Source organism: Trichoderma camerunense (genome assembly GCF_050948025.1).
Source record: "Trichoderma camerunense strain CBS 138272 chromosome Unknown V8C40scaffold_15, whole genome shotgun sequence".
Taxonomy (NCBI): domain Eukaryota; kingdom Fungi; phylum Ascomycota; class Sordariomycetes; order Hypocreales; family Hypocreaceae; genus Trichoderma; species Trichoderma camerunense.
In genome coordinates, this window is record NW_028145355.1 from 323156 (window position 1) to 346023 (window position 22868).

The 22868-nt window shown below is 48.2% G+C and overlaps 9 protein-coding genes across 9 annotated transcripts; 5 read left to right on the forward strand and 4 right to left on the reverse strand.

Annotated features, from left to right (window-relative positions):
• Positions 1 to 43: 43 nt before the first annotated feature.
• On the forward strand, positions 44 to 2292 carry V8C40DRAFT_276375 (phenylalanine--tRNA ligase subunit alpha; the record flags this gene model as incomplete). The annotated part of the gene is made up of 12 exons (XM_083220829.1): positions 44 to 436; positions 505 to 736; positions 805 to 886; positions 964 to 1030; positions 1100 to 1126; positions 1188 to 1381; positions 1441 to 1563; positions 1619 to 1668; positions 1733 to 1814; positions 1876 to 1893; positions 1953 to 2022; positions 2089 to 2292. The coding sequence occupies 12 exons, from the start codon at positions 44 to 46 to the stop codon at positions 2290 to 2292; spliced, it is 1542 nt and encodes a 513-aa protein (XP_083070458.1).
• A 910-nt stretch (positions 2293 to 3202) lies between these two features.
• On the forward strand, positions 3203 to 4330 carry V8C40DRAFT_281162 (uncharacterized protein; the record flags this gene model as incomplete). Its single annotated transcript, XM_083221541.1, has 6 exons — positions 3203 to 3244; positions 3326 to 3346; positions 3401 to 3645; positions 3708 to 3750; positions 3806 to 4070; positions 4137 to 4330. The coding sequence occupies 6 exons, from the start codon at positions 3203 to 3205 to the stop codon at positions 4328 to 4330; spliced, it is 810 nt and encodes a 269-aa protein (XP_083070459.1).
• A 659-nt stretch (positions 4331 to 4989) lies between these two features.
• V8C40DRAFT_251792 (uncharacterized protein) lies at positions 4990 to 6652 on the forward strand. Its single transcript, XM_083217250.1, has 3 exons — positions 4990 to 5536; positions 5591 to 5907; positions 5980 to 6652. Exons 1-3 carry the CDS (start codon positions 5080 to 5082, stop codon positions 6151 to 6153), a joined length of 948 nt encoding a protein of 315 aa, XP_083070460.1. The 5' UTR covers positions 4990 to 5079; the 3' UTR covers positions 6154 to 6652.
• Positions 6653 to 7099: 447 nt separating this feature from the next.
• On the forward strand, positions 7100 to 8117 carry V8C40DRAFT_281165 (uncharacterized protein; the record flags this gene model as incomplete). The annotated part of the gene is made up of 1 exon (XM_083221542.1): positions 7100 to 8117. A coding segment is annotated over exon 1 (916 nt), but the record flags the coding sequence as incomplete, so codon positions are not given.
• Positions 8118 to 9383: 1266 nt separating this feature from the next.
• On the forward strand, positions 9384 to 13268 carry V8C40DRAFT_251795 (von Willebrand factor type A domain-containing protein). The gene has a single exon (XM_083217251.1). The coding sequence runs from the start codon at positions 9787 to 9789 to the stop codon at positions 13045 to 13047; it is 3261 nt and encodes a 1086-aa protein (XP_083070462.1). The 5' UTR covers positions 9384 to 9786; the 3' UTR covers positions 13048 to 13268.
• Positions 13269 to 13503: 235 nt separating this feature from the next.
• Positions 13504 to 16166, reverse strand: V8C40DRAFT_276379 (Zn(II)2Cys6 transcription factor; the record flags this gene model as incomplete). Its single annotated transcript, XM_083220830.1, has 6 exons — positions 13504 to 13762; positions 13845 to 14638; positions 14788 to 15326; positions 15637 to 15722; positions 15830 to 15927; positions 16092 to 16166. 6 exons carry the CDS (start codon positions 16164 to 16166, stop codon positions 13504 to 13506), a joined length of 1851 nt encoding a protein of 616 aa, XP_083070463.1.
• Positions 16167 to 17096: 930 nt separating this feature from the next.
• Positions 17097 to 18342, reverse strand: V8C40DRAFT_268322 (NmrA/HSCARG family protein; the record flags this gene model as incomplete). The annotated part of the gene is made up of 5 exons (XM_083219948.1): positions 17097 to 17204; positions 17270 to 17439; positions 17495 to 17681; positions 17750 to 18235; positions 18298 to 18342. The coding sequence occupies 5 exons, from the start codon at positions 18340 to 18342 to the stop codon at positions 17097 to 17099; spliced, it is 996 nt and encodes a 331-aa protein (XP_083070464.1).
• Positions 18343 to 19069: 727 nt separating this feature from the next.
• On the reverse strand, positions 19070 to 19996 carry V8C40DRAFT_281169 (SDR family oxidoreductase; the record flags this gene model as incomplete). Its single annotated transcript, XM_083221543.1, has 3 exons — positions 19887 to 19996; positions 19296 to 19827; positions 19070 to 19238 (listed from the first exon to the last, which is right to left on the reverse strand). The coding sequence occupies exons 1-3, from the start codon at positions 19924 to 19926 to the stop codon at positions 19070 to 19072; spliced, it is 741 nt and encodes a 246-aa protein (XP_083070465.1). The 5' UTR covers positions 19927 to 19996.
• Positions 19997 to 20749: 753 nt separating this feature from the next.
• Positions 20750 to 21883, reverse strand: V8C40DRAFT_251807 (uncharacterized protein). Its single transcript, XM_083217252.1, has 3 exons — positions 21352 to 21883; positions 21189 to 21278; positions 20750 to 21124 (listed from the first exon to the last, which is right to left on the reverse strand). Exon 1 carries the CDS (start codon positions 21719 to 21721, stop codon positions 21383 to 21385), a length of 339 nt encoding a protein of 112 aa, XP_083070466.1. The 5' UTR covers positions 21722 to 21883; the 3' UTR covers positions 20750 to 21124; positions 21189 to 21278; positions 21352 to 21382.
• Positions 21884 to 22868: the final 985 nt, after the last annotated feature.

Genomic DNA, 22868 nt, shown 5'->3' on the forward strand with positions numbered 1-22868 from the left:
ATCGTCACCCAGTCGCAAAGACGACAAAAAAAACCACAGCATCATGGCTCCCGCATCCGCTGACCCAGCCGGCGATCTCGCCCTCCAGGTGCTCCAGGCATTGGCCAACACCGACCAGATTCTCTCGACCGAGGCCTTCCCCAGCGTGCCCTTTGAGACCCTCAAGGCTTCTCTGGACCGTCTTTCCTCACGGTCCATGGTTGTCTACGAGCAGATTGAGAGACAGGAAGCGATTCTAGAGGCCGAGGCTGAGGAGATTGTGCAGCATGGAAGCCATGAGGCTCGCGTCTTTGAGGCCGTGCACAAGGCCCTTGGTGGTCTCTCCATCTCAGACTTGGAGACCGCAATCGGCGACAAGAATGTTACCAAGGTTGGCCAAGGAAAGGCCTTTAGGGAGAAGTGGATCAAGAAGGACGACAACAAGCTTGTCGCGCTGGTTAGTTTCTCTTTAAAAGAGGAGAGAACGGAGAGGGCGACGACGTGATCTAACACTGCTCTGTATAGGTCGACTCTATTGAAGATGTAACGAGATCGCAACTTCGCTTCATCAAGGAGACCAAGTCGCACGACAGCAAGATCATCGCCGACCTGAAGAAGAGAAAGCTCATCACCACCGCAAAGGTCATTTCCTTCAAGATTTCCAAGGGACCCAAGTTTGCGCTGGAGATTGTCAAGGAGGAGACGGATCTGACAGCCGACATGCTGGCGTCTGGAGCGTGGAAGACGGCCAACTTTAGTGAGTGGTCCTGCTTGAAAAATGGAAGTATCGTTAGTCGCCGGACACGAGAATTAATCTTCGAACAGAGCCATACAACTTCAAGGCCTTGGGCGGGCACCAGGTCTCTGGAGCTCTTCACCCTCTCAACAAGATGCGACACGAGTTCCGGTTAGTTGGCCATATCTTGACAAGTTACTGGGGATTTACTTGTATGGAGGAGTGCTAACTGTTTTATCCCAATATAGACAAATCTTCTTCGAGACTGGTTTCACAGAAATGCCTACCAACCAGTATATCGAGACTGGTTTCTGGGTATATATCACCCTTTGGCACCTGAAAGAAATATTAAATTTCTAAATGCTAACGTTTTGGACTAAATAGAACTTCGATGCTCTTTTCGTCCCTCAAGTATGTCGATGGCAAAGAACTATATTCCTATCTTCTACTTAGCAGCACTAACGACAAATAGCAACACCCTGCCCGTGATTTGCAAGATACCTTTTACATCTCCGACCCCAAGACAGCCGGCCGCCCTGGTCCCGTCGACGCCGACGACAAACAAAACTATGACGAGTACTTTGAGAACGTAAAGCAGGTGCACGAGAACGGAAAGTACGGTTCCATCGGTTACCGATACCCGTGGGCTGAGGAGGAGTCATTAAAGTATGTGTTTCTTAGGGAAATGTGTATTATAAGCCAAGTATCATGCTAACACGCTGCAGACTTGTTCTCCGTACTCATACCACATCTGTTTCAGCTGCCATGCTGTACAAGTTGGCGGCAAAGAAGGGACCTGATGGCCGCGTTCCTCCTGTTCGCTACTTCTCCATCGATCGCGTTTTCAGGTAATTATCGATGCAGCTATTCATATGTGATGATGGCGACTTACCACATTTATAGAAACGAAGCCGTTGACGCAACACATTTGTGCGAGTTCCACCAGGTAGAAGGTATAGTCAACTTGACATGAAACTTCATTATTTTGGTTATTATTCAGAAGCTCACAATACCTAGGTGTTATTGCCGACTACGGATTGACCCTTGGAGGTCTGATGGAGTTCTTCGAGACCTTCTTTGCCAAGATGGGCCTGACAGAGTGAGTACATCATTTTAATCTTAGCTAAGCATGCGATTTAATACTAATACGCTCTTTGCAGTCTCAAATTCAAGCCAGCGTAAGAAACGATAGCTCTCATTAAGGAGTACACCTGGACATTACTAACAAATGAAATAGTTTCAACCCTTACACAGAACCTAGTATGGAGCTTTTCAGCTACCACAAAGGCCTGAAGAAGCTTGTAGAGGTAAGGGCGACATTACGCTGATCACTGGAATTCATCTAGAATGCTAACCGGGGATAATACACACAGATTGGCAACAGTGGCATGTTCCGACCGGAAATGCTCGAGGCCATGGGCCTGCCCAAGGATCTGAGAGTGTACGGATTCGGCCTCAGCTTGGAGAGACCGACCATGATCAAGTACGCCATTTCAAATATCCGTGAGCTGCTTGGTCACCAAGTAGACTTGAACTTTATCGAGAGAAACGCTGCCGTGCGACTGGACAAGGATTAGATGATGGAGCGCATATAGAAAGCAAGATGAAATGGCATATGATGAAAGGAAAAAAAGACCAATGTTTGGACGGAAGAGAGAGAAGAAAGAAAGAAAATAAGAAAGGCGCGGAACGTCGCTGCCCCGGCCGCGGCATTTTGATCAGACGGCAAGCAACGATGTAACGACACGGTTTGGTTGCAGAACGCAAAGCCAAACCTCATCAATGCACTAGAATTTTGAGTCGCTGAGAGACAAAAAATTATCAATCATGGTACAATTAGAGTACCAACCACTCTCATTCCGTAAAACGGGCAGCGGTGACTGTATTTCCGGTCGAGCCTCTTTACTAATGCCCCAATTAGAGGGGATAGACGGAGTACTCTTTGCTTCAGATTATAAAGATGGATAGAAAATTATTCCGTAGCTCACGGGGAGGAAGAACTTGCCTATATTCTCGTCATCCAGCTGAGGTGAAGCTTAAGAATCCAAAGGCTTCATGCGAAAAGTTGCCTGTTTCGGAATGTGTAAGTGGGGCTATTCGCGATCTCGGTGGCGTCAACAGGGATCGATGGCTAGCATTGAGACCGGAGTTACGGGATTGGTCGAATTATTATCATGGCATTTTTTGGCATGTACGGAGTAGTTGAATCATCTTTGGTCATCACGGTTCTAAAGGAATTAGTAATTATAGCAAATGCGAGCCGTTGAGAATAGGTAGCAGAGGGGACGTAGACCATGGAGTTGGTTGTTTCGTAATTGCTCCAGGTTTGCGAGCTTATGAAGCGTCTCTCAGGAGATATGGAGCTGGGCATTACGGAGTGTATAAAGCAACTCGTTTCCTCGTGAGATAGGATGCTTTTTTGTACTCACCATTAAAGATCTCAAAACCTGAACTTATTTAGTACGCCTTTCATACAACCAACGCAAAATGTCTTCTTGGGCTATTGTCGGAGCCACTCGTGGCATTGGAGTGAGTAATGGACCTACGATATGAACTTGTGTGAACTTGCGTGCTCTTTCTATGAAGCTAATCATCGTACAACCTAAATAGTTCGAATTTGTCAAGCAATTGGTGCGTTGCTAGCTGGTATCGCCGCGGTGACTTGAATGCTTACCTATAGGCCAGTCCTCTGATTCCAAGAACACGGTTATCGCTTTGATTCGAAGCCAGGCTACGGCCGGTCAGTTGAATGAGCTGGCTGCAACTCGCAAGAATATCCACATCATTGAAACGGACATTTCTAGCCTCTCCAGGCTCGAGGAGACTGCAAAGAGCGTCAGCAAGGTCACCAATGGCAGCCTAGATGTTCTGATTTACAACGCGTACTCCGCCGGAACCGACGAGGCCAAGCTTTTGCCGCCTTCCGCCTTGTGAGTATTTCGTTATTTCTTGTCGATATTTGCCAGGCACCAGAGAGACTAATTGCGTCAAGCCACGGAAAGGAAGATGCTTTTAAGCGAGAAATCGACGAATCTGTAAGTCTTGTTACGGAATCAGAAGCCATGTCACGTATACTCATCCAGTGAACAGTTGACTGTGAATCTCTTCCAGGCTGTGTACACGATCAATGCACTGCTCCCTTTGGTCGAGAAGAGTCAGCAAAAGAAGATTATCTACATTTCATCAGGAATTGGTGATATCCCTACCACCCGCGCCACCGAAATGCCCAACCTTCTTGGATATTCCGTCAGCAAGGCCGCCGGAAACATCTTGATTGCCAAATACGCAGTCGAACTCAAGGCCAAGGGCATCCGGACGCTCGCTATGAGCCCTGGTTGGGTGGAAACCGACGCTGGTAAGTGTTTGTCATGCTTGGTAACCGAGTTAGCCGACTTTTGCTGACATGATCTGGCGACATTAGCTCGGGACATTTCCAACTCGCCTGAGGCCTTCCAGTGGATGCTCAGCTCGTTCCAGAAAATGGACCCAAGAGTCAAGGGCATGATCTCGACTGAAGAATCTGTCAAGGCCCAGTTGTCTGTTATTGGTTCTCTTGATGAGAAGCTTAGCGGCGCGTTTGTTTCTCACCGCGGTAACGATAAGGACTGGTTTTAGGCTTCATTATGGCCGCTTCTTAACGCTTATTCGCTTTTTCCGATCGGAGGCGCGAGTACCAAACTCGCAGAGAGTAGCTGTCTTATAGTTGGCTAAAATTAGCAGAATAAATAGCATTGTTATCAGGAAAAGCTCTTACCTTTTGTGAATATTGGATATGTTCCTGGAAACAAATGAGTTAGATTCAGGGCCATCGTGAATTTCGGCAGGACTATGAAGAATGGACTTCTATCTATATCACCCTGTCAGTGCTCAAAGAACATACTGCTCTGTTGTGTTCAAATTCTGGGTATGCTGTCATTATTTGTTCGAAGATCGGTTGGTCGCTAGGGTAGCTTCTCTTTGTTCCTGCCAATGAAGATAAGCGTGACGCCTGAATTCGGTTCATTGCTTCCCTTTGCTGCAGCGAGTCCATTTTCAGGGAAGCCTTGTGTCGTTGACTGGCGTTGGAGATGCCCAAAAAAGAGACTCTCCAGCCAAGGGAGCCTCCATGCCATTGTCTACCTCGGTCGAAAGACCCACAGATTCCCGGTGTCTCTCTACCGCCACTTTAAAAACTTCCTCTTCTGGTATGTGCAGGTGGAGTGCGGACTTCGTGGCTGATGTGTCGACTAAGAGGCAATTAGTCAGAAAGCTAGATTAAACCTCGAGGGACAACCATCGATGCTCTCTCACCATAAACAAAGTGCTGCCAAGAAGGTCTTCTGAGGTCGATCTTTAAATTTCTGAGAAGATTAGTAACTGAGAGTATGAAGGGAAGCAGTTCTGCAAAGGAGCCACAGCTCAAGATACGAATCCGTCGCTGGAGACAATACCAGCCGACAAAAAGCCTGGCGAAGGACGATGGGTGTGGCGAGACGGCTTCGGAGTCATCAGATACACGTCTGCCATCTGGGCATCCATCTTCACCATTGACAAAAAGAGTGGGAATTGAGTTCATTAACGCAGCACATCCCCGAGATGCCACTTCGGCAGTAGCCGTCTCTAGCATTCGATCGCATGCAGCTCGGGGTGTTCATGCTTCCCGGCGCGCATCAGCCCTGCCGCTAAGTAAGGATTCGAAGGGAAGAGGAGCACAAGTGGATACTAGAAAAGTTTCCCAAGTGGTCGTCGTTTGGCCCGCTAGGCTAAATATTCCCCAATTCGAATGGTTATTCCAAGGGAGCAGACCTATCACAAAGCTTGAGTATTTCCTCTTGGACTACTGTAGGTGATCCTAGGGGAACGGTTTTAAACTCACATAAAGCTAACTCTATGTAGACGTCAAAGCTGTCATTCCAGAATCTCGGGATTGGTGTGACCATGGCGAGGGGGAGGTTCCATTCTTTGAGACTGCGAGCCAACATTGGCTCCCCTTTATCGTCTCGGATGACGGCATGCTAGCCGGGGTCTTTCTGTCTGCATGCCGTAATCTTGTACGGCATGAGCGGCGAGGACCAGTTGATTGTGATTACTCACAAGTGGCAACCATGTACAAGGTGGAGTGTATCAGATCTGTTAACGCAGATATTGCTACAGAACAATGTTCTATTAGCAGTGCGTCGATTGCAAAGGCGCTAATGTTGTGCAGCGATGAGGTAAGCTTATCCTGCATTTGATATCTGATAAGAAACTTGTCGTGGTGAAAAGTCTAATATGTTTGATCCTAGGCTCTCTGCGAGAATGAGGCGGCTTCGTTCCAGCACTACGAAGGCATGAGGCAAATGATTCAGCTGAAAGGAGGCTTACCAAACTTCGGCGTTGAAGGGTTCTTACGCAAAGCCTTCAAAGGGTGCAACGTGTACCAATTTTTTGGGAAGCCACATCTTGAATATGCCAGATGAAACGTGGTCGAATCTATGCTGCAGACTGCCAGAGCAGGCAAGAGAGCAGACAGGGCGAGAATTTTTCAATGTTCCTTACGATGACGTTTCTGTTGTCAGGAAGTGCCAAGTGCCAGCTAGAGAGGCTTGTTCGCCGTCGAATTTTTGGAAAATTACTCTTGAAGATTTGTAAGGGGCGGCTTTAGGGTTCAAGAATCACGGTCGCGGTTTGGTTGATGCCTGGACTCTCGTTAGCGATCGCGATTTGCATCGTGTCTATCGTTATTAGGAGTGAGAATCCAGAGAGCCGATGCATGATAGAGCAGTTGTAATGTGAAAGAGGCTGTTTCAGAAGACGGATCTTTGGAAGATGAATTTTGGGAAGGCGATGTAGACGTCAAGATTGGCGTGTCCCTACGCGTCCGGGAAGGAATGTCTTGATGGACTGGGTACGTACAGACATGTGAACCAAAACTACCTAAGTCAAAATAAATGAACATCATTGAACTTATGTTCAAACGATAGATAAGCCTCAAAGTGCCAATCTTTGTTTTAGTTTCTTTGTACGTCCCATTCATTCAATTTTCTTTCCGCCTTTTTAATTTTAGAACTGGACCATGCTTAGTATGGGACACTTGATCAAGAAATGATTGGATACGGTCATTTCAAAAGATATGTATTTCCAATGAAGCAGAAAATAAGTTTTTTTCAATACGTCGTCGTCTATAAGTCTATTCTTGCCATCGACGAGTCTAATATCGCCAATCAAATATTGTCGTGACTGCGCCTTCGTAGGAGCTCTCGGACCGATCAGCCAAAGATGTGTCTGATCGAATTCTGCCGATTAGACTCGGCGTCGTAAAATTTGATTAACTTTCAGATAATCAGAAAATTTTTGCTTAGAAAACTATTGGACAAGCCTCGATACATAAAGTTCCTAGACAGTAGGGGATGAAGATATAAAGGGTTCAGAGGCCCCGGGATCCAGCACCTCGAGATAAACCAAGTCCAACATTTCGCAAAAGCTTAGCTATCAAGTTCAAAAAGAAGCCGTTTGTCGACTCTAAAAATGTGGCCGGCACGCAGAACAGGAGCCAAAACACGGCCAGTGGGTTTTATTCCACCAGCCCCAGCATCAGCACCACAGGCACCACCAGCACCAGCACCACCAGCACCAGCACCAGCATCAACAGCATCAACAGCAACAGCACCGCCAGCAACAGCACCGGCATCAGCACCAGCACCAGCATTAGCATCAGTACCTCCTCCTCCTCCTCCTCCTCGTCGTCGTTCTCGTCGCCATCGTCGTCCTCGTGCTTCATCACCAGCACCAGCACCACGGATGCCACCGTCACTATCGCCGTCGCGATCACCGTCACCACTGTTACCGTCATGGTCACCGTCGCCGCCGCCACTAGAGCAAGGACAAGGACAACAGGAAGCACCAGAGTTCCCACTGCTACCATCGTGGCGTCCTCGTCCTCCTCGCCCACCGCCTTCGCCGAGTCTTCTTCCGACAAGTCCTCCTTTCACACACATGGCTACTCCTATCACGAATCCGCCTCCTCCTAGCCCTCCTACTGTAAACCCTCGGCTTCTTCACTCTTTTACTCGGCAGCCTCACCTAAGACGTGCTCGTCCTGTTCCATCTCGTCCTCCTCTCACTGAGGTTGTTAATTGCGCCATTCCTCATGAGCATCCTCTTCGTTCATTTCCTCCCCTTTCATATCCCCGCCCGGTATATCATCATCCAAGGCCTCTTAGCGCTACATGTCCTCGCCCTACGCCAACTCTTCCTATGATGCGCTCTGATTCACCCCCCCTTGAGGTTTGGAGGCCAAACACCGCGATGTGGGAGAGCGCAAGCAACGAGGAAGATGGCTTGATATATTGGAAGTGCTGTGCATGTGGCCAGCTGGAAATGCTTTGCGGGCGCATCAGGACTTGCGTTCAAGGGGACTGCCGACATTTGCACTGCGACCGCTGTACCTTCTATGAGTCTTACAATGGGGATTGAACATTCATTCTCCTTTGTTTTGAGCATAGCAAAACCGACGAAGCACTCCAGTGCCGCCACCTCTGCACAACGACTATGATCTCTTGGTGGTAGCGATAAAGTTCAGTTGGACAGACGTTACTCGGAGCTTGGGCGGGGAGGACTTGCTAGGGACAGGGCGCCATGGAGAGATTGTACCATGAGACTACTTATGCGACGGAAATTGTCAGGGCGTGGACAGACGAAGAATATGGAGAGAAAGATTGGGGAAAGCATTGCATCTACTCGCAACTTTGAAGATGGGGAATGCAATGAGATGCTCACGATGAGTATCAAAATGCCCTTCGACGAGTATTTTGGGAGGGAAAAGTGCAACGCCGGGCGACAGGATGAGAATCAAGACAATGGTGATAAACCATTTTATTTGATCTTGATCAAGGGATCAGTTTTTCGCGATGAAACTATTTGTCCTTGAGGAAATGGTCATGATATTCAACGTCTGGGAGGCACTTAACCTGGAGTTGCGATGGAGACGGCAGCAGGGGTGCGATCATTTGCTGGGTTTTGGTTTTTTGATTGGTATTTGATTGAAGGACATTGTAAATGAGGTGCTGGGTTGGAATTAAGCTTAATGGATTAATATACCCTTGTTCATATGAAAATTTGTTGTTCATTGCTTCCCCATCAAAGACTCTTAAGTTGGTGGGCGGTTAAATTGCTGTGGAGATCATGACGGTAATCAGTACTCGCTCACCTAAGCAGCATTAACAAACAGCATCAAGGAAATATCCCATTTGAGGAGTAAATTCGTTGTAAAACACTTTATTTCAGATATCCGGTTGATAACCTTTGTTAAGACTGTATATCGCACATCATCAGAGGTCGTTCGAGTTTCACAACCAACTCATCAGACATCAGTATCGATAGGCATCGCCAGGCAGCAGCCGCTCTGGTTCGCGGCGAGTTTTGATTCGCCTGAGGCCACACCAATCTGGTTGCCTCAACGGAAAAACGATTCGCCTGCATGGGAAAATCATCGGAAATGTCTGCAATTGGCCCACGACTCAATTCATCTCGCGGTTGTCAATCATTGGCTTCTCAACATTGGACGCCAAATTTGGTGTAAGATGGTTGGCTGGCTTGCTGGAGGAAGTGGACCTCGACCTTCATCAGCCTGTGACTCTTGGGAGAGGGAAAAAAGTATAAAGCTCCATGTTTCCCCTCGTTGATATTCGTTTTGATCTCCTTCATCATCATCACCTTCATCTGTTTCTTCCTCCTTCGCTGGTGATACAAAAATAAGCGTTGCTTTACTGCGGCATTGCTTGTTCTTTCTACCCCGCCACCTTCAAGCATCAGTTGATCATCCACCGGACGTCATCCCATCATCACATTACTTGAAGCATCTTCTTATATCATCATCTCCATTGTCTATTGGGCTTGCCATCTATTGTTGTTGCTCTATCATCTCATTATTGGATTTTCCATCTATCGTTGTTTCTCTATATCTCTCTCATTCATCGACCCACTTCTGATATATCAGATTACCTCCCCCCTGTCCACATCTCATCTCAAACTAACCTGTCGTTGTCACCCCCTCCCATCCATCCATCGCCATCTGACTTGAGGTCTTACCCACCCCAACATTCAACATCACAATGTTTCAATACAATAACCCCAATGCCCTCCCCACTTGTGGCATCTATATCATGGTCGACAATGACATCAAGTTTCTTCCCATCGTGTCTCTTGATGTCCACACTTCCATCGTCGCCTCAACCTCGCGAACAGTCTTGACCCAGACGTTCGTCACCACAGGTACCTCTCTCAAGAATGTGAAATATGTCTTCCCCCTCTATGATGGCGTCTCTGTCGTGGGGTTTGAATGCACTATCGGGTCACGTGTGATCAAGGGTGTTGTGAAGGAGAGAGAAGAAGCCAAGCAGGAATACCAGGCTGCTGTAGCAAGTGGCAAAATCGCGGGCTTGCTCGAGCAGTCTTTGGAGGCATCCGATGTCTTCAGCACCTCGCTCGGTAATATCCCCAGCCGCGCTAAGAGTGTCAAGGTTGAGATTACATATCTGGGAGAACTGAAGCATGATGCTCAGGTGGATGGACTGCGCTTCACCATCCCCACCAAGTTGGCTCCGCGATATGGACAGCATTCCATGACTGGTAGCAACACTTTCCAAGGTGGAAAACACATCACCATTACGGTTGATACTGATATGTCTAGTGGTTCGGCCATTAAGAGCATTCAGTCGCCGTCTCATCCGATCTCTGTCAATATCGGCACCCTTTCCACCGCAACATCTGACACACCATCCTTACAGAAAGCCCACGCGACTCTGTCCCAAGGATCAGCAGAGCTAGACAGGGATTTCATCATCCAGATTGTCGCCACCGGTCTTGGTGATCCAATTGCGGTCTTGGAAACGCACCCTACGATTCCAAACCAGCGGGCTTTAATGGCAACGCTTGTTCCTAGGTTCAACCTACCCATGGAAATGACTGAAGTTGTCTTTCTGTGTGATAGAAGCGGAAGCATGGGAGGTGGACAAAAGATTCCCAACGTTGTTGATGCGTTGAAGATTTTTCTAAAGTCTATGCCTGTTGGAACCAAGTTCAACATTTGCAGCTTTGGATCACACTACGAATTCCTATGGGAGCGTTCCATGACATACGAAGAAGGGACATTGGAAACAGCCATGAACCATGTCAGTGGGTTCTCAGCCAACTTCGGTGGTACGGAAATGTACCGACCGATGGAGGATGTATTCAAGCGACGATACAAGGATTTGAACCTCGAAGTGATTTTGCTCACTGACGGAGAGATTTGGAGTCAGGAAGCCTTGTTCAACCTCATCAATACCCAAGTCTCTGAAAGTAAAGGTGCCGTTCGAGTCTTCACACTGGGCGTAGGAACAGATGTCAGCCATGCCCTGATTGAAGGCGTCGCTCGCGCAGGCAATGGCTTTGCTCAGACAGTGGGAGAAAACGAGAAGATGGACAGGATGCTGATCCGAATGTTAAAGGGGGCTCTGACTCCTCACGTTACGGATTACACGCTTGAAATCAAGTATGACAATGATGATGGCTCGGCAGAAGAGAATGATGACGACTTTGAAGTTATCGAAAGAGTCATGGACGCGATGACCTTGGAGGTACCCTCCTCGGGACAAGCGGAAGAAAGTGGCACTCAACAATCCCAGCAACCCATCTCTCTGTTCGACCAGAGTGTCCAAGACACCGACTTGGAGATGTCTGGTACCTCTGATTCAGTCAAGGCGAAACTTCCACCCTTGACTGTTCCTCGATATCTCCAAGCCCCATTTCAAATCCCCCCTCTTTTTCCATTCAATCGTACGAGTGTCTACGTCTTATTCTCAGATTCGACACCAAATCGCCAGCCCAAGAGTGTTATACTCAAAGGCACCTCTCTCCATGGTCCACTGTCGCTGGAAATTCCCATTGCGACTCTTACGGAGAGAGGTACTACCATTCACCAGTTGGCAGCACGAAAGGCCACCAGAGAGCTCGAAGACGGTCGCGGTTGGATATTCCACGTCAAGAATCAAGATGGCAAGCTGTTGCAAGAGCAGTTTGACGGCCAATTCAGCGACATGGTGAAGAGAGAGGCGGTCCGTCTGGGTACGCAGTATCAAGTCAGCGGCAAGTGGTGCTCATTCGTTGCCATCCAGGATACTGATAGAAATGCCCGCACGGGAGAAGAAGGCGAGGAGAATAACGATGATGGCGACGAAGAAGATGACGATGGAGATGAAGAGACAGACGACTTTGAAGAGCTCTCGTTTGATGAGATCGCAGCTCCAGGAGCTCCTGCTCAGAAAAAGAAGGCTCGCCGGGGTCCTCTCCAGACTGCGCGCAAGTCTACTGGTGGTAAGGCTCCGCGCAAACAACTTGCCTCAAAGGCTGCCCGAAAGTCCGCACCGTCTGGTGCTGCTCGTGGTAAACTTCTCGGAAAGGGTGCCGTCAAACGGCAAAGAGTTGACTCTCCACAGGCTCAGGGGCTACCTCCAATGGCTCAGCAGGCTCCTATTCAACGAACTCGGCAGCAAACGGCACAGCTACAAATGATACAGCAGCAACAACAACAACAAATGCTACTGCAACAGCCAATCGCAGAGCAACAAAACAGACGGCGACTACTGATGGTGCCACAGGAGATGATGCAGGCGGGGATGCAACCGCTGGCTGGAGCACAAATGGCGGGTGGTATGCCAACCCAAAACCTAATGCAACAGCAGATGGCGCAACAGCAGATGGCGCAACAGCAGCAACAGATGCGGGCGCGGATGCAGATCCAGGGTCAAGCAGGAATGCTGCAACAGAGCACAACTCGCTCTGGCCGTCCATTTGGCTTATCTGCGACTGCTACGGGTGGTTCTTCCTTTGGCAGGTATGCTTCTGCTTCTTCTTCTGGTGGCTTGTTTGGTAGACCTACTAACTCCTCCCTTTCCGGTGGTTTGTTTGGTAGTTCTAGTAGCCCTTCCTCTTCTGGTGGCTTGTTCGGTTCTGCGAACAGTTCTGCTTTTGCGCAACAACCGACGAGTGGAGGCCCCTTTGACCTCGACAACAGCGAATTCAGTGTGCTGTCAATGTTGTCTGCTTTGCAAACTTTTGCTGGCAATTGGCAGTGGAGCCCTAGTCTCGAAGGCATCGTAGGCTTCTCCCCATTGACTGCAACTGGGAAGATTCAGTTACCTGGTCAGTATACCCAGCATATGGATGTATTGGCAACGCTTTGTGCTGTGGTGTTCCTGAAGAAGAAGTTGGCGTCTGAAAAGGATTCTTGGGAGCTGCTTGTGCAAAAAGCGGAGGATTGGTTGAAGGCCCAGACAGGAGCAGATGTGCTAGAGCTAGAGAAGCAGGTGGAGGAGAAGTTATTTCCAAACTGAGGGCTGATGAATTATGAATGACGGGGAAGGGTTAATGGTACTGAAGTATGGATTAGTTCTGTTGGGGTAAGGGATGTTGGACCATGAGATAGAGCAAGTGAAGAAATCTTACTCTGGTATCTGCTACTATTGGTATATTTCTTTAGTATCTGCTATGATAACTATATTTTTCGAAGTGTAATGAAGTCTCTGGTATGTGTATTCATCACTTATGTACTTGGCTAAAGATTTGGGACATGATGCTGTATAGCAGAGTTGGGGTGCTGGCTAGGATTTCCTTATTTAAATATATGAAGATTGCTTTATAATTTACACTTTGAGCTGCATAATTGACTCAATATACTGGTAGATAACTTCCGAAGAAGGGCTGAATGGCAAAGGTTTGAGAGCGAGGTAAGAAACGTTATAGGGTATAAGACCGTTGGGGTGTTAGTGTATCATCGTAACATGGAGGCCTCATCTATGGGTAGGCACATCTCCCCTTGCCTTTTGTATAGCAAGCTCCCCCAACCTGGCAAGCTCCATGGAAAAGGCATCCAAGAGTTTCAAGTGCGTCAACTCAGCCAGCGTTAGCTTTCGTATGGGGATGCTTCTGAATAGCGTAGGGGCGCTCTTGAGAATTTCGAGATCTCCGGGAGCGGTTTCGTCGAGAGGGCTTGAGAGAATATTGGAAAACAGAGAGAGGATAGCACTGATGGGGTAATAGATGATGACCCTACAAGGAACGTAGCGTCAGTATTTGCTTAGTTTCTTGAGACAATGCTAATCAAGACAGAAGAAAGTGTGATCGAACATACCAGAAACAATCGTCTGTAATGACGTGGAGAGCTACGCGCAAGTATACCAACGTCGATCTGCTAGCATCGAGAGAGAGGTTGAAACTGGATCGTACGCCCTCGTGATAGTTGTCTGGTGACTGAGCCATGCATCTTCCGCTCGCTCGATGAATAATTGCGACAAAGTGATAATATGCCAACCGAACCATGGAGGACTGCATGCTGACATCTGCGCTCACAGGGGTCGTCTTTCCAAATGTGAGTGTCGGGCGGAAGTCGGGCGGAAGAGACAGACGCCACTGCTCAAGGGATTCATCGAGGACACGGATACTTTCGAGAAGCTCACACTGCGACTTGCGGTGTGCCATGGGCGAATACAGAGCGTCGTATGCACGGGATTTGAGCTGGGAGAGGAGCAGTTCCCAGGGATACATGGGGACGGTTTGGTTACCAAGGTCGGGGATGGTGTGGCTCTGGATGTGGCGGTTTTGCATTATGGAATAGTCAGGGGGGAGTGTGAGGTCACAATGGATGTCTGATAGACACGATGGCTGACCAGTACGAATGCAGAGATCTTTGTCAAGGGAGTAGCAGGTCCAGAAGAGATCGCGGAGATGGTGCGTTCGATCATTCTTGTCATAGACTGGCGAGATCGGCGGTGAAGATGCTTGATTTGTGGATGATGGTGAAGAAAAGTATGATCTGGCAACATCTTGAGGGTTTGCGTGGGCCTTGAGGGCAAAGATGAACCGTGTAGCGATGGATAGGAAGAGGCCCATGGACTGGAGGTCGCCTAGGAAATAATAGACTATGGCCTGAAGTGGAGAGTCAAGTGTTAGACAGAATGAACCATGGTTTGCCACACTCTGGATGAGTAGGGAGGTCAAGCACTGTTTGGAGTAACAGGAGAAGGACTTTTCAAAACAAACCAAACCACCGGGAAAGGGTTGGAGCATAAACGTACTAATGTGACGAGGGTTTGAAGACCATCCCCTGTCATTTCTTGCGTGACCTGGGGTATTAAAGACCTGGCTGCTGCCAAATACGATTCACAGGACATTTTCGCAGCAGAATCATCTTCAATATGCAGAATAGAAGCCACAGCCAGAAACGAGTAGACGCACGCTCTAGCAGAAACGACAGAAGGGGAATCAGGCGAAGAATATGCCAAGTCGATAGTCTTGACAAAGAGACCTTCACTCAGGACGGGAAAGACGAGGCATATGGTCGAAGAGCAATAGACCGCAGCATATCTCTCCAAAGTCGATCTTTGAGGAAGCTCACAAGGCTGAGCGCTGGCAGCTATTGTATCCGAGTCTAGATACAGACGGCGAGGACTGTGCCATTGGCGACCAAATGAGCAGAGCGTCTGAGGCGTCATACGGCTTCCAGTGCGTGATTCGATCCATGCTTGGCCTTTCTCAGAGAAGAGCGGGATGCCTGTAAACGAGGTTGCATTGCGGAGGTCGGACTGAGACGAGGTCAAGTATTCAAACTGGGTATCTGTGGAAAAGTAAGACCAAGATGTGAACAGATGCCCGCAAAAACCAGACATGTAGAGGTGAACACAGAGAGAGGGGTGTACACAAAGAACAAGGTGCTTAGGCCGTATTATACTCGTACGAACAAGCACTCCTTCTAAAGGATAACAAAGCACAAGTACAAAGAAGGCTAGAATAAAACGAAGAGCAGAGAGGTGTGGCAATGCTATACAATATGCCGCCATGGTAGGTAGTAGAAACGACAAGGTGCATAATGCCGAGATTGGCGAGCAAGGCTTTGCCTCTTTAATCAAGAGGATCAGGAGACTTACCATCATCGTGCTGGGATAGCCGTTGCGCTAGAATGACTTCCATTCTGGTAATGGAATCTGGCGTTTGGGCAATCTTGTGATCCGGGCTTCTCAAGGCGGGTCAGTAGCTGGTATGATGCCAAGGAACGGTCGATCCGCATGGCCGTATTTGGCACGAGCTGGGGATGAGGCTACGAATGAGGAATGGCCTTACCTCTTCTTCTTGGTATTTGCCACCAATCGGCGGTAGGTGCAGGCTAGGTCATGGTGTTTACACCAGTTGCATTGTGGAACGTCGGCATCGCATTGGATCTATCATGCCGGTCTGTCAGTTGGTTCCTGACCCGAGGCTTGCCTTGATCGGAGCAATCCTGCTTCTCCATTGGCCCACCGGGACGGGAGATGAAGTCGGCAGACGCATTTAATGCGTATTGTCTCTCCTGTTCAAGATCCACTGAGCTCTGGTGGGAACGCACCTTTCTCCTGGAGCACGAATCACACGCCTTTGCACGCCGTCCCCTGTTTGATTTGCGAGGCGCCCTAGCATCCATAGCGTGTTAACTGGAGCCAAACAAGACTACTATTTCGATTGAATGAGTTTGTTGAAATGAATCAGACAATGCTTCGAGTCAACTCAGAGTGCGAATTTGACTGCGGGCGCGGAAGACAGGAAATCTGGGAACAAGAGACGGCACTCTGAATCGTTGAATCATGAGGAGTCTGGGGATTTGACCGCTGAGTCAGCGGATTTCGGAATCATCCCCTGCAGCTCACGATGTGCCGTGCAGGGATTTGGTGGCTGACATCCTTGTTACTGTGCTGGAAGAGGAAGAGTTGCATTGCGCTCGAAGCGAACCTGGGATGAATTAATAAGGCCGATGGCATGAAAAAAAAAAGAGAGTACGCACATGCAATGCCGGAGTCACAATTCGTGAGAAAGAGAAGAAAAGTAAAAGAAAAGTAGATGGAAGGAGAAAAGAGCAGAGAGATGGTAATAGGTGAGATTGCCAAGGCTGCACCCACTGTATGCATCTACTACCAATCATTGTATTAAGGGAATTTATCTTCCGTGCGTGTCCGCTTACTCTGCTGCTCCTTTGCCCAGGCTAAACCACAACCTCAGCTCTTGCCCATGCTCAACCTTTTTCGACTACGGACAGCGCCACATAAAGCCTCAGATTAGCGAGTCGGTCACAGTTGTGTCCAGTGTCACATCTTCCATCTTCCATGTTCCTTGCTACTTTGCGATGCCACCCAACCATCCTGGCTTGGATGTTTGTCGTATGACACATCCGAAGTTTCCATCAACCGCAGGTAAGATGCACTACCGAACCGGAGAAGGGTAAGTTCAAGTGTTATGTCTATTAATCTTGCTAGGCTGGTTCATTAACGTTACTAGAACCACGATTGACTCTGAACAACTCGACAACTCTATACTCTACCCATGATGCTTGTCAAGCCAATTCGACACATACCGCTGCTTAATGAACCCATGCAGAAGGATTCTCGCCTGATTCAATCTTGGCTATCAACTCCTCCTTGTTCTCGAGGACAAACTCCTCCCACGTCTTCAACGATAGACCGGGAATCTGCACGCATTTGTCGTTAGCATTATACGGAGATAACCGGCTACCAAGTAAGTGTTAAAACCCACCTCATGTGCTTGAATGAAATCATGGCTTGCGTAAATCTGCCCAAAATACTCGAAAATCAAAAGCTGCTCCGTAAAGTCCAGAGCCGACTCAGGCGACAGGCCGACACTCTCCAGCCGTTTCTGGAATTGCTCTGGAGTTGATTTCCGGTACTCGAATGGAATTCCAATTTCTGATCATTTCTCATTAGCTCCACGATCCGTCTGCAGACAACTCATGAAACGTACCCTTTGCCAATGTGACAAGCTTTTCGCCCTCCGATATTCCCTGGGCATAAAATGCGATTGACTTTTCAAAGTAGGTCTTTGGGTTCTTCACAACAGTACGCACGAGTTTACCGGTGTCGGTGATGGCTACGTTTGGCAAAAGTGTGCTGGCACCGACTGGAAACTCGCGCACAAGCTTTCCAGAAATCTTTATGCGAAAATTATTTAGCTTCTGTCTTCCATCTCTCTTCAGTCTAGATGCAAATGGAAACTCACCTTTTGTGGCAAATACCCCCGAGGGTCAGTCAAGCAATTTTCAAAGTAGTTGGGGAACAGAATCGTCGTCGTCTTCTTCCAAAGCTCCGGCTTCTGCTCCCTGATGTACTCGGTCACGTCCGCCTTGCTCTTCCAATGGTGGACATGGTAGAATCTTCCCTGGGAAAGCTCCATCGGATCAGGGAGGGCGCTCCAGACGAAATGCTCCAGCGTCGGAATCTTGGCAGCAGCATCGGCTAAAGCCTTGCCCTGGGCTATCTCAACGACTTTGGATCTCGAAGCCCAGAAATCAGTCAGGGCAAAGACGATGCTAGCTCCGGCAAAGATCTTTTCCAGTGCCTCGGGGCCGTCGTTGAGGTCTGCAGCTTGAACATCTACCCCCTTTGCAGAGAGTTGCAAAGCAGCGGGCTTGGAGACATCACGCGTGAGACCCTTGATACGATACTCGTTGGGATACTTGAGAAATTCTTCAACGACAGATCCTCCCTAACCCAGTCTCAGGTAAGATGCCAGATGGATGTGTCCGGAAGGGGAAGTGAGATACAAACCTGTAAGCCAGTAGCACCCACGACAACGACTGTCTTGGGAGACATTTTGAGCTAATATTTGTTGTTTTGACTAGAAGTAGTTTCTTGATGCTGATGTATTTCCAGATGTTTTTCGTGGATTGCAGACTGGGAGATCATCTTTATATATTTCATCACAAGCCCCAGTCAACATGATGCAATTGCGCGATTTCGACCAAGTAAGCGGAAGACGTGCGGCTCTGCTTCACCGACAGCTTGAGATTCGAGTCAGGATTCCGTTGAGAATATCCGACATTCTGTTAACCCTTGCTTCTTGCTGTATATCGAGACATGGGGATATGTCTCAATTCTCTGAAATGTGACCCCTGACGTTGCATCGAAATGCCGTAGCGCCGGCTGAAGATCTTCTCAGCCGGCACCAACACCAATACGAACGGCAGCTATCGGCTGTACTAATTATCCACTGCAGACCATCTATTTTACTCATTCATGACCAGTCTAAACTTGTCTGGCAAAGATCTTATCCGTTGAGAGCGTGTGCTTCCCCGATCCCATGCTCGGCCTCGGACGTTTAATGCTGTGCGAGCCTTCGTTTTTCGGATTGGCGTTCCCACACAGACCCCTCCATACCCATCTCAGAGTTTCTATAGGCGCATTGTCTGTGGATTCTGATTGCTAATATGCAGCATATTTAGGTAATACGGAAGACTACGAGTCCTACTCTCGTTCTACAACAAGCCGTCCTGACCTGATGACTCAGTACAAGGCCCAGCACGTCAAACGAATTTCCCGATTACCAAGGAATCTCTCCACCGTCCAAGTCCAAAAATCGGCCCGTGGTCTCTCTCGATGCCGCGTCGATCAACTTCACAAGTCCAGCCGTGGAGTCTTCCACTGTCACAGGTGCCTTTTCGAGCCCTTGAGCCTTGGCCCCACGATTACCCATATCTGTCTGCACAAATCTAACAGCATTTTTAGAAAATCAGATCCTCTCATTACCGATATGCAAATCATCTTACCCAGGACTGATGGAAAGAGCAATAACATTGCTGTGCTCAATACTAATCATCTTCATCAAGAAGTTGCCGGCCATCTTGGATATTCCATATTCCGTTGTGGCGGACCAAGTGTTGAGCTGACTGATACTAGCCACATTTGTAGATATGTATACCAGCTTGGGTTTCTCTGAGACATCCAAGAGTGGAATAGTAGCCTTGAACAGCCGAAGTAGGCCTACGGTGTTGACCTCAAAGTGCTTCAACATCTCTTCCTCGGAGATCTTCGCCACTGGGCCGAAGGTATCGCAGATACCGGCATTACCAATGACCAGATCCAAGCATGTTATGCCGTATTCAGCTTTGAGAAGAGCGATTCCCTCTGTAATACTCGAGGCAATATTCATGTCAAATGGAAGTATAATCACCTTCGAGCCTTGCCCGCATGGTAGGGAGTAAAGCCTTTCTTCATGTTGAGGCGTGACCTGTCGAACCGTTGCAATCACGGTAGTGTTAGGCTGTAGAAGATACTTGGCTGCCAGAGACGCCCCGATACCTGATCCAGCATGGTTTAGCACTCTCTACTATACACATGAGGAAGATATCCGTACACACCTCTGTTAGCACCAGTGATAAGAACGTTAGATGGAGACATTTTTTGATAAGTCTTCAAACTTTTTGAGTAGTAACACAGTTCAAGGCAAAAAGCAGACCAACCATTCTGCGCATTAAATGCTTTTTCACGCCGTTTTCACATTTTCCGAGACAACTTCATCTCCATATCCCAAACCTCAACCATGTCGTGCATTTCATTTTGCGATTACTAAGCGCTGATGGTGATGGGCGTTGTCTTTTGTGCATTGGCTTGTTGCATCGTTCGGGATTCTTTCAAATTCCGAGACTGGATCTCGGATTTTGCTTATTTCCTGTCGTTCACTTTAGTAGAATCATGTCATGAAGTAAGCCTTAAAACCGAGGTCTGGTACATTTCTCGCCTCCGCGTGGGCCAAAAATAGATGACGGCATTGCTAGAATCCCAACCAACTTTGACAAGGCGTACGAGATTCCCGTAGGCCTGTCGTGTACAAAGTTGAAGATATTATCAGTGATTTCGGGTAGTGTGGTCTTCTTGATGAAAGAGCTATTTTCTCTGTCATCTAATACAGATGTGTTCAGAGTAGTTGCACTGGTTGCAGGACAACTCTCGAAACTAGATGTATACAAATAGAGGGGAAAATAATGGCATTTACGGCACAGCACATGATGGAAATGATAGTGGGATGCCTATCAAATATAGCCAAATTGAGTTGTAAGAAATTTCTGTCCGGGCTACTCGCAATAACGGGTGAGCTGAACAACAAAGCTCGGCTTCATGTAGAAGCGCCAAAGGCGATGATGCTAGCGCCGAAAACACTTTCAAGTGCCATTTGGCAAAATCAACTTATCATTCAAAGGAGACTACACTTCTAACAAAGCAGCAGTACTGTTTGACAAAATATGTGGGATCTCAATGTGTGTCCTTTTGTCCTCCCCCTCCTCCACTCGCACCCTTTTCCCCCTTCCGTCACTCTTTTGCGTCTGATTGCCTGTAGACCTAGTTAAGCGATAGCACAAGACCTTTATTAGGCGTTGCCGGGAAATATTCCCACTGACCAGAGCCGTCAGCGTCAGTCCGAGTACATGAATATGAGACGTGAGGGCTGTGCGTAACGTCGTCCATGTTGGCTGTGTATATGTCGATGACTTGTGTCGGAAAATCGGCCGCAGTAGCAACTTATCCAGAGGCATCCTTGACCACGGCGACAAAGTTTACATGACAGCCAAGGTACCAGGTGGCCAACGGAGTCATAGTCCTGTTAAATTGGTCAGCTTCCTAGATCTTGACTGTTTTGTCGGAACTGGAGGTGAATGCCATACCAAAATAGCTGCCGTAGTCAGAGCTTGGTCAAGCGTGCTGAACAGAGGCAGTAGCCATGAAGGCATCTGTACAAGCTGAGTAATAGGGGACTGGATGTAATTAGTATAAAGAGGGACTCTCTGCTTGAAAATTTTGGGAGGGAAGCAAGCTAATTGAACATACATTTCAACAAAGCGAGGGGACGTGGCCTTGGTTAGGCGAGGATGTTGGTATCCTTCTCATCAAAGACTAGGAAGGACGAGAAAGAGGGCGAGAAAGAGGACGAGAAAGAGGATAAGAAAGAGGACGAGGACGATGATTTATCTGCATGGCTTTGTAGAGCTCGTGACACATCAGCCTTGTTTTCTTCACGCCTATTCGGAGTGATGTCCAGTTCGTTGAACTGTGTCGAATATATTTGCATTCTCGCATGCGTATTCGGCTTCGCGCGGAAAGCATTGCTATGCTGCTGTTCAATACGCTTACCACTTGATGTGCCTCTCAAAAACGATGAGGATTGTGTGGCAGTGGATGGCTCTGGACGACCGCTCATAGGAGGATGCGGTTTGACAGGCAAGGCCAGCTGGCTGGGTCCTCTAGTAGCACCCCGGCCAGCCAGCCTTGCTGGCAGAATGGCTTCCTTTGGCCCCGCCACACACTCCGTCGCCCCAGGAATCTCGACAGCAAGGTGGCCTCGGCATCATTATACCTCCTGCCACCTCGGTGCGTCATCAATCCCCGTGCTTCCAGAGTAGTAGGCAAGAAGCCTTCGCCTCGATTTCCCCAATGTTTCGGACCTCCCGCAGGAAGGACGGCGTAGGAGGGATGGGAAAAGCTTTCTGCCTTCGTTAGTATCGTGAATACGTTTTGAATGGATGATAGAAACCTCTCGAGAAGGAAGGTTGGCTAGCCAGACGATCTTTATGAGGGAAGAGGCGGCTCATGAGAGATGCGCCGTAACGGAGCAAGCATGGAATAACTCAAACGTGAGAAGATAGAAGAGAAAAGAGAAATGTGGGGAGTGAAGTGACTTGGGAGATGATGAAAAGGCGAAGAAAAAAAAGCAAACTGTTCTGAGTGTGTCTTTACCTTAACGAACGTATCCTGTCTCTCGAGGGGAGAAACATGACATAGGTCTCAGCAGCGTAGTGGGCCTCGGCGTCAATACACCTCCTGCAATACTAGGCGCCTCATTCACCAACTTGAATATTGCCAACAGATCTATGGAGAGAGTCAGCGAATGAATCGATTCACGCGTAGTTAATAAGAGAGCAGGGACGTACTCTTCAGTTGAGGCGACTCAAGATCCAGCCCAAGGCATGATTTGGAGGGAAAATGCGAAAACATGCTGTAGAAGCAGTACTATTGATACCACTTGTTTGACTCAAGGGCGAGCGAGTCAGTGAATGCGATGTTGCAGAGATATATGGTTTTAAGGGAAAAGGACATACTGTTCAAATGAACCGGTTCAGGGAGTAGCACAAGGTAACTTCTGGGTGAAGATTTGGCCGAAATACGTGGTGAAGCAGTTCTGGAATTGCCATTTGGCAGAGGTGAAAGAGTTACCTGGAAGCGTGCAGATTCATACCATATGAGTGCAGAGGCTGGTGGCGACGTGATGCCATCGTGATGGTGATGTGTCAAAGAGTTCGCAGAGATTCACAATGAGGGGATATCAAAGAGGAGCCAGAAGCCCTGAT

Bases quoted from the DNA above. Each gene is read 5' to 3' on its own strand.
- V8C40DRAFT_251795 (XM_083217251.1), top strand. From the start codon at position 9,787: ATGTTTCAATACAATAACCCCAATGCCCTCCCCACTTGTGGCATCTAT.
- V8C40DRAFT_251807 (XM_083217252.1), bottom strand. From the start codon at position 21,721: ATGAGCGGTCGTCCAGAGCCATCCACTGCCACACAATCCTCATCGTTT.
- V8C40DRAFT_251792 (XM_083217250.1), top strand. From the start codon at position 5,080: ATGAAGGGAAGCAGTTCTGCAAAGGAGCCACAGCTCAAGATACGAATC. The intron at 5,537-5,590 runs GTAGGTGATCCT...AACTCTATGTAG, and splicing joins GTATTTCCTCTTGGACTACT to ACGTCAAAGCTGTCATTCCA. The intron at 5,908-5,979 runs GTAAGCTTATCC...GTTTGATCCTAG, and splicing joins TAATGTTGTGCAGCGATGAG to GCTCTCTGCGAGAATGAGGC.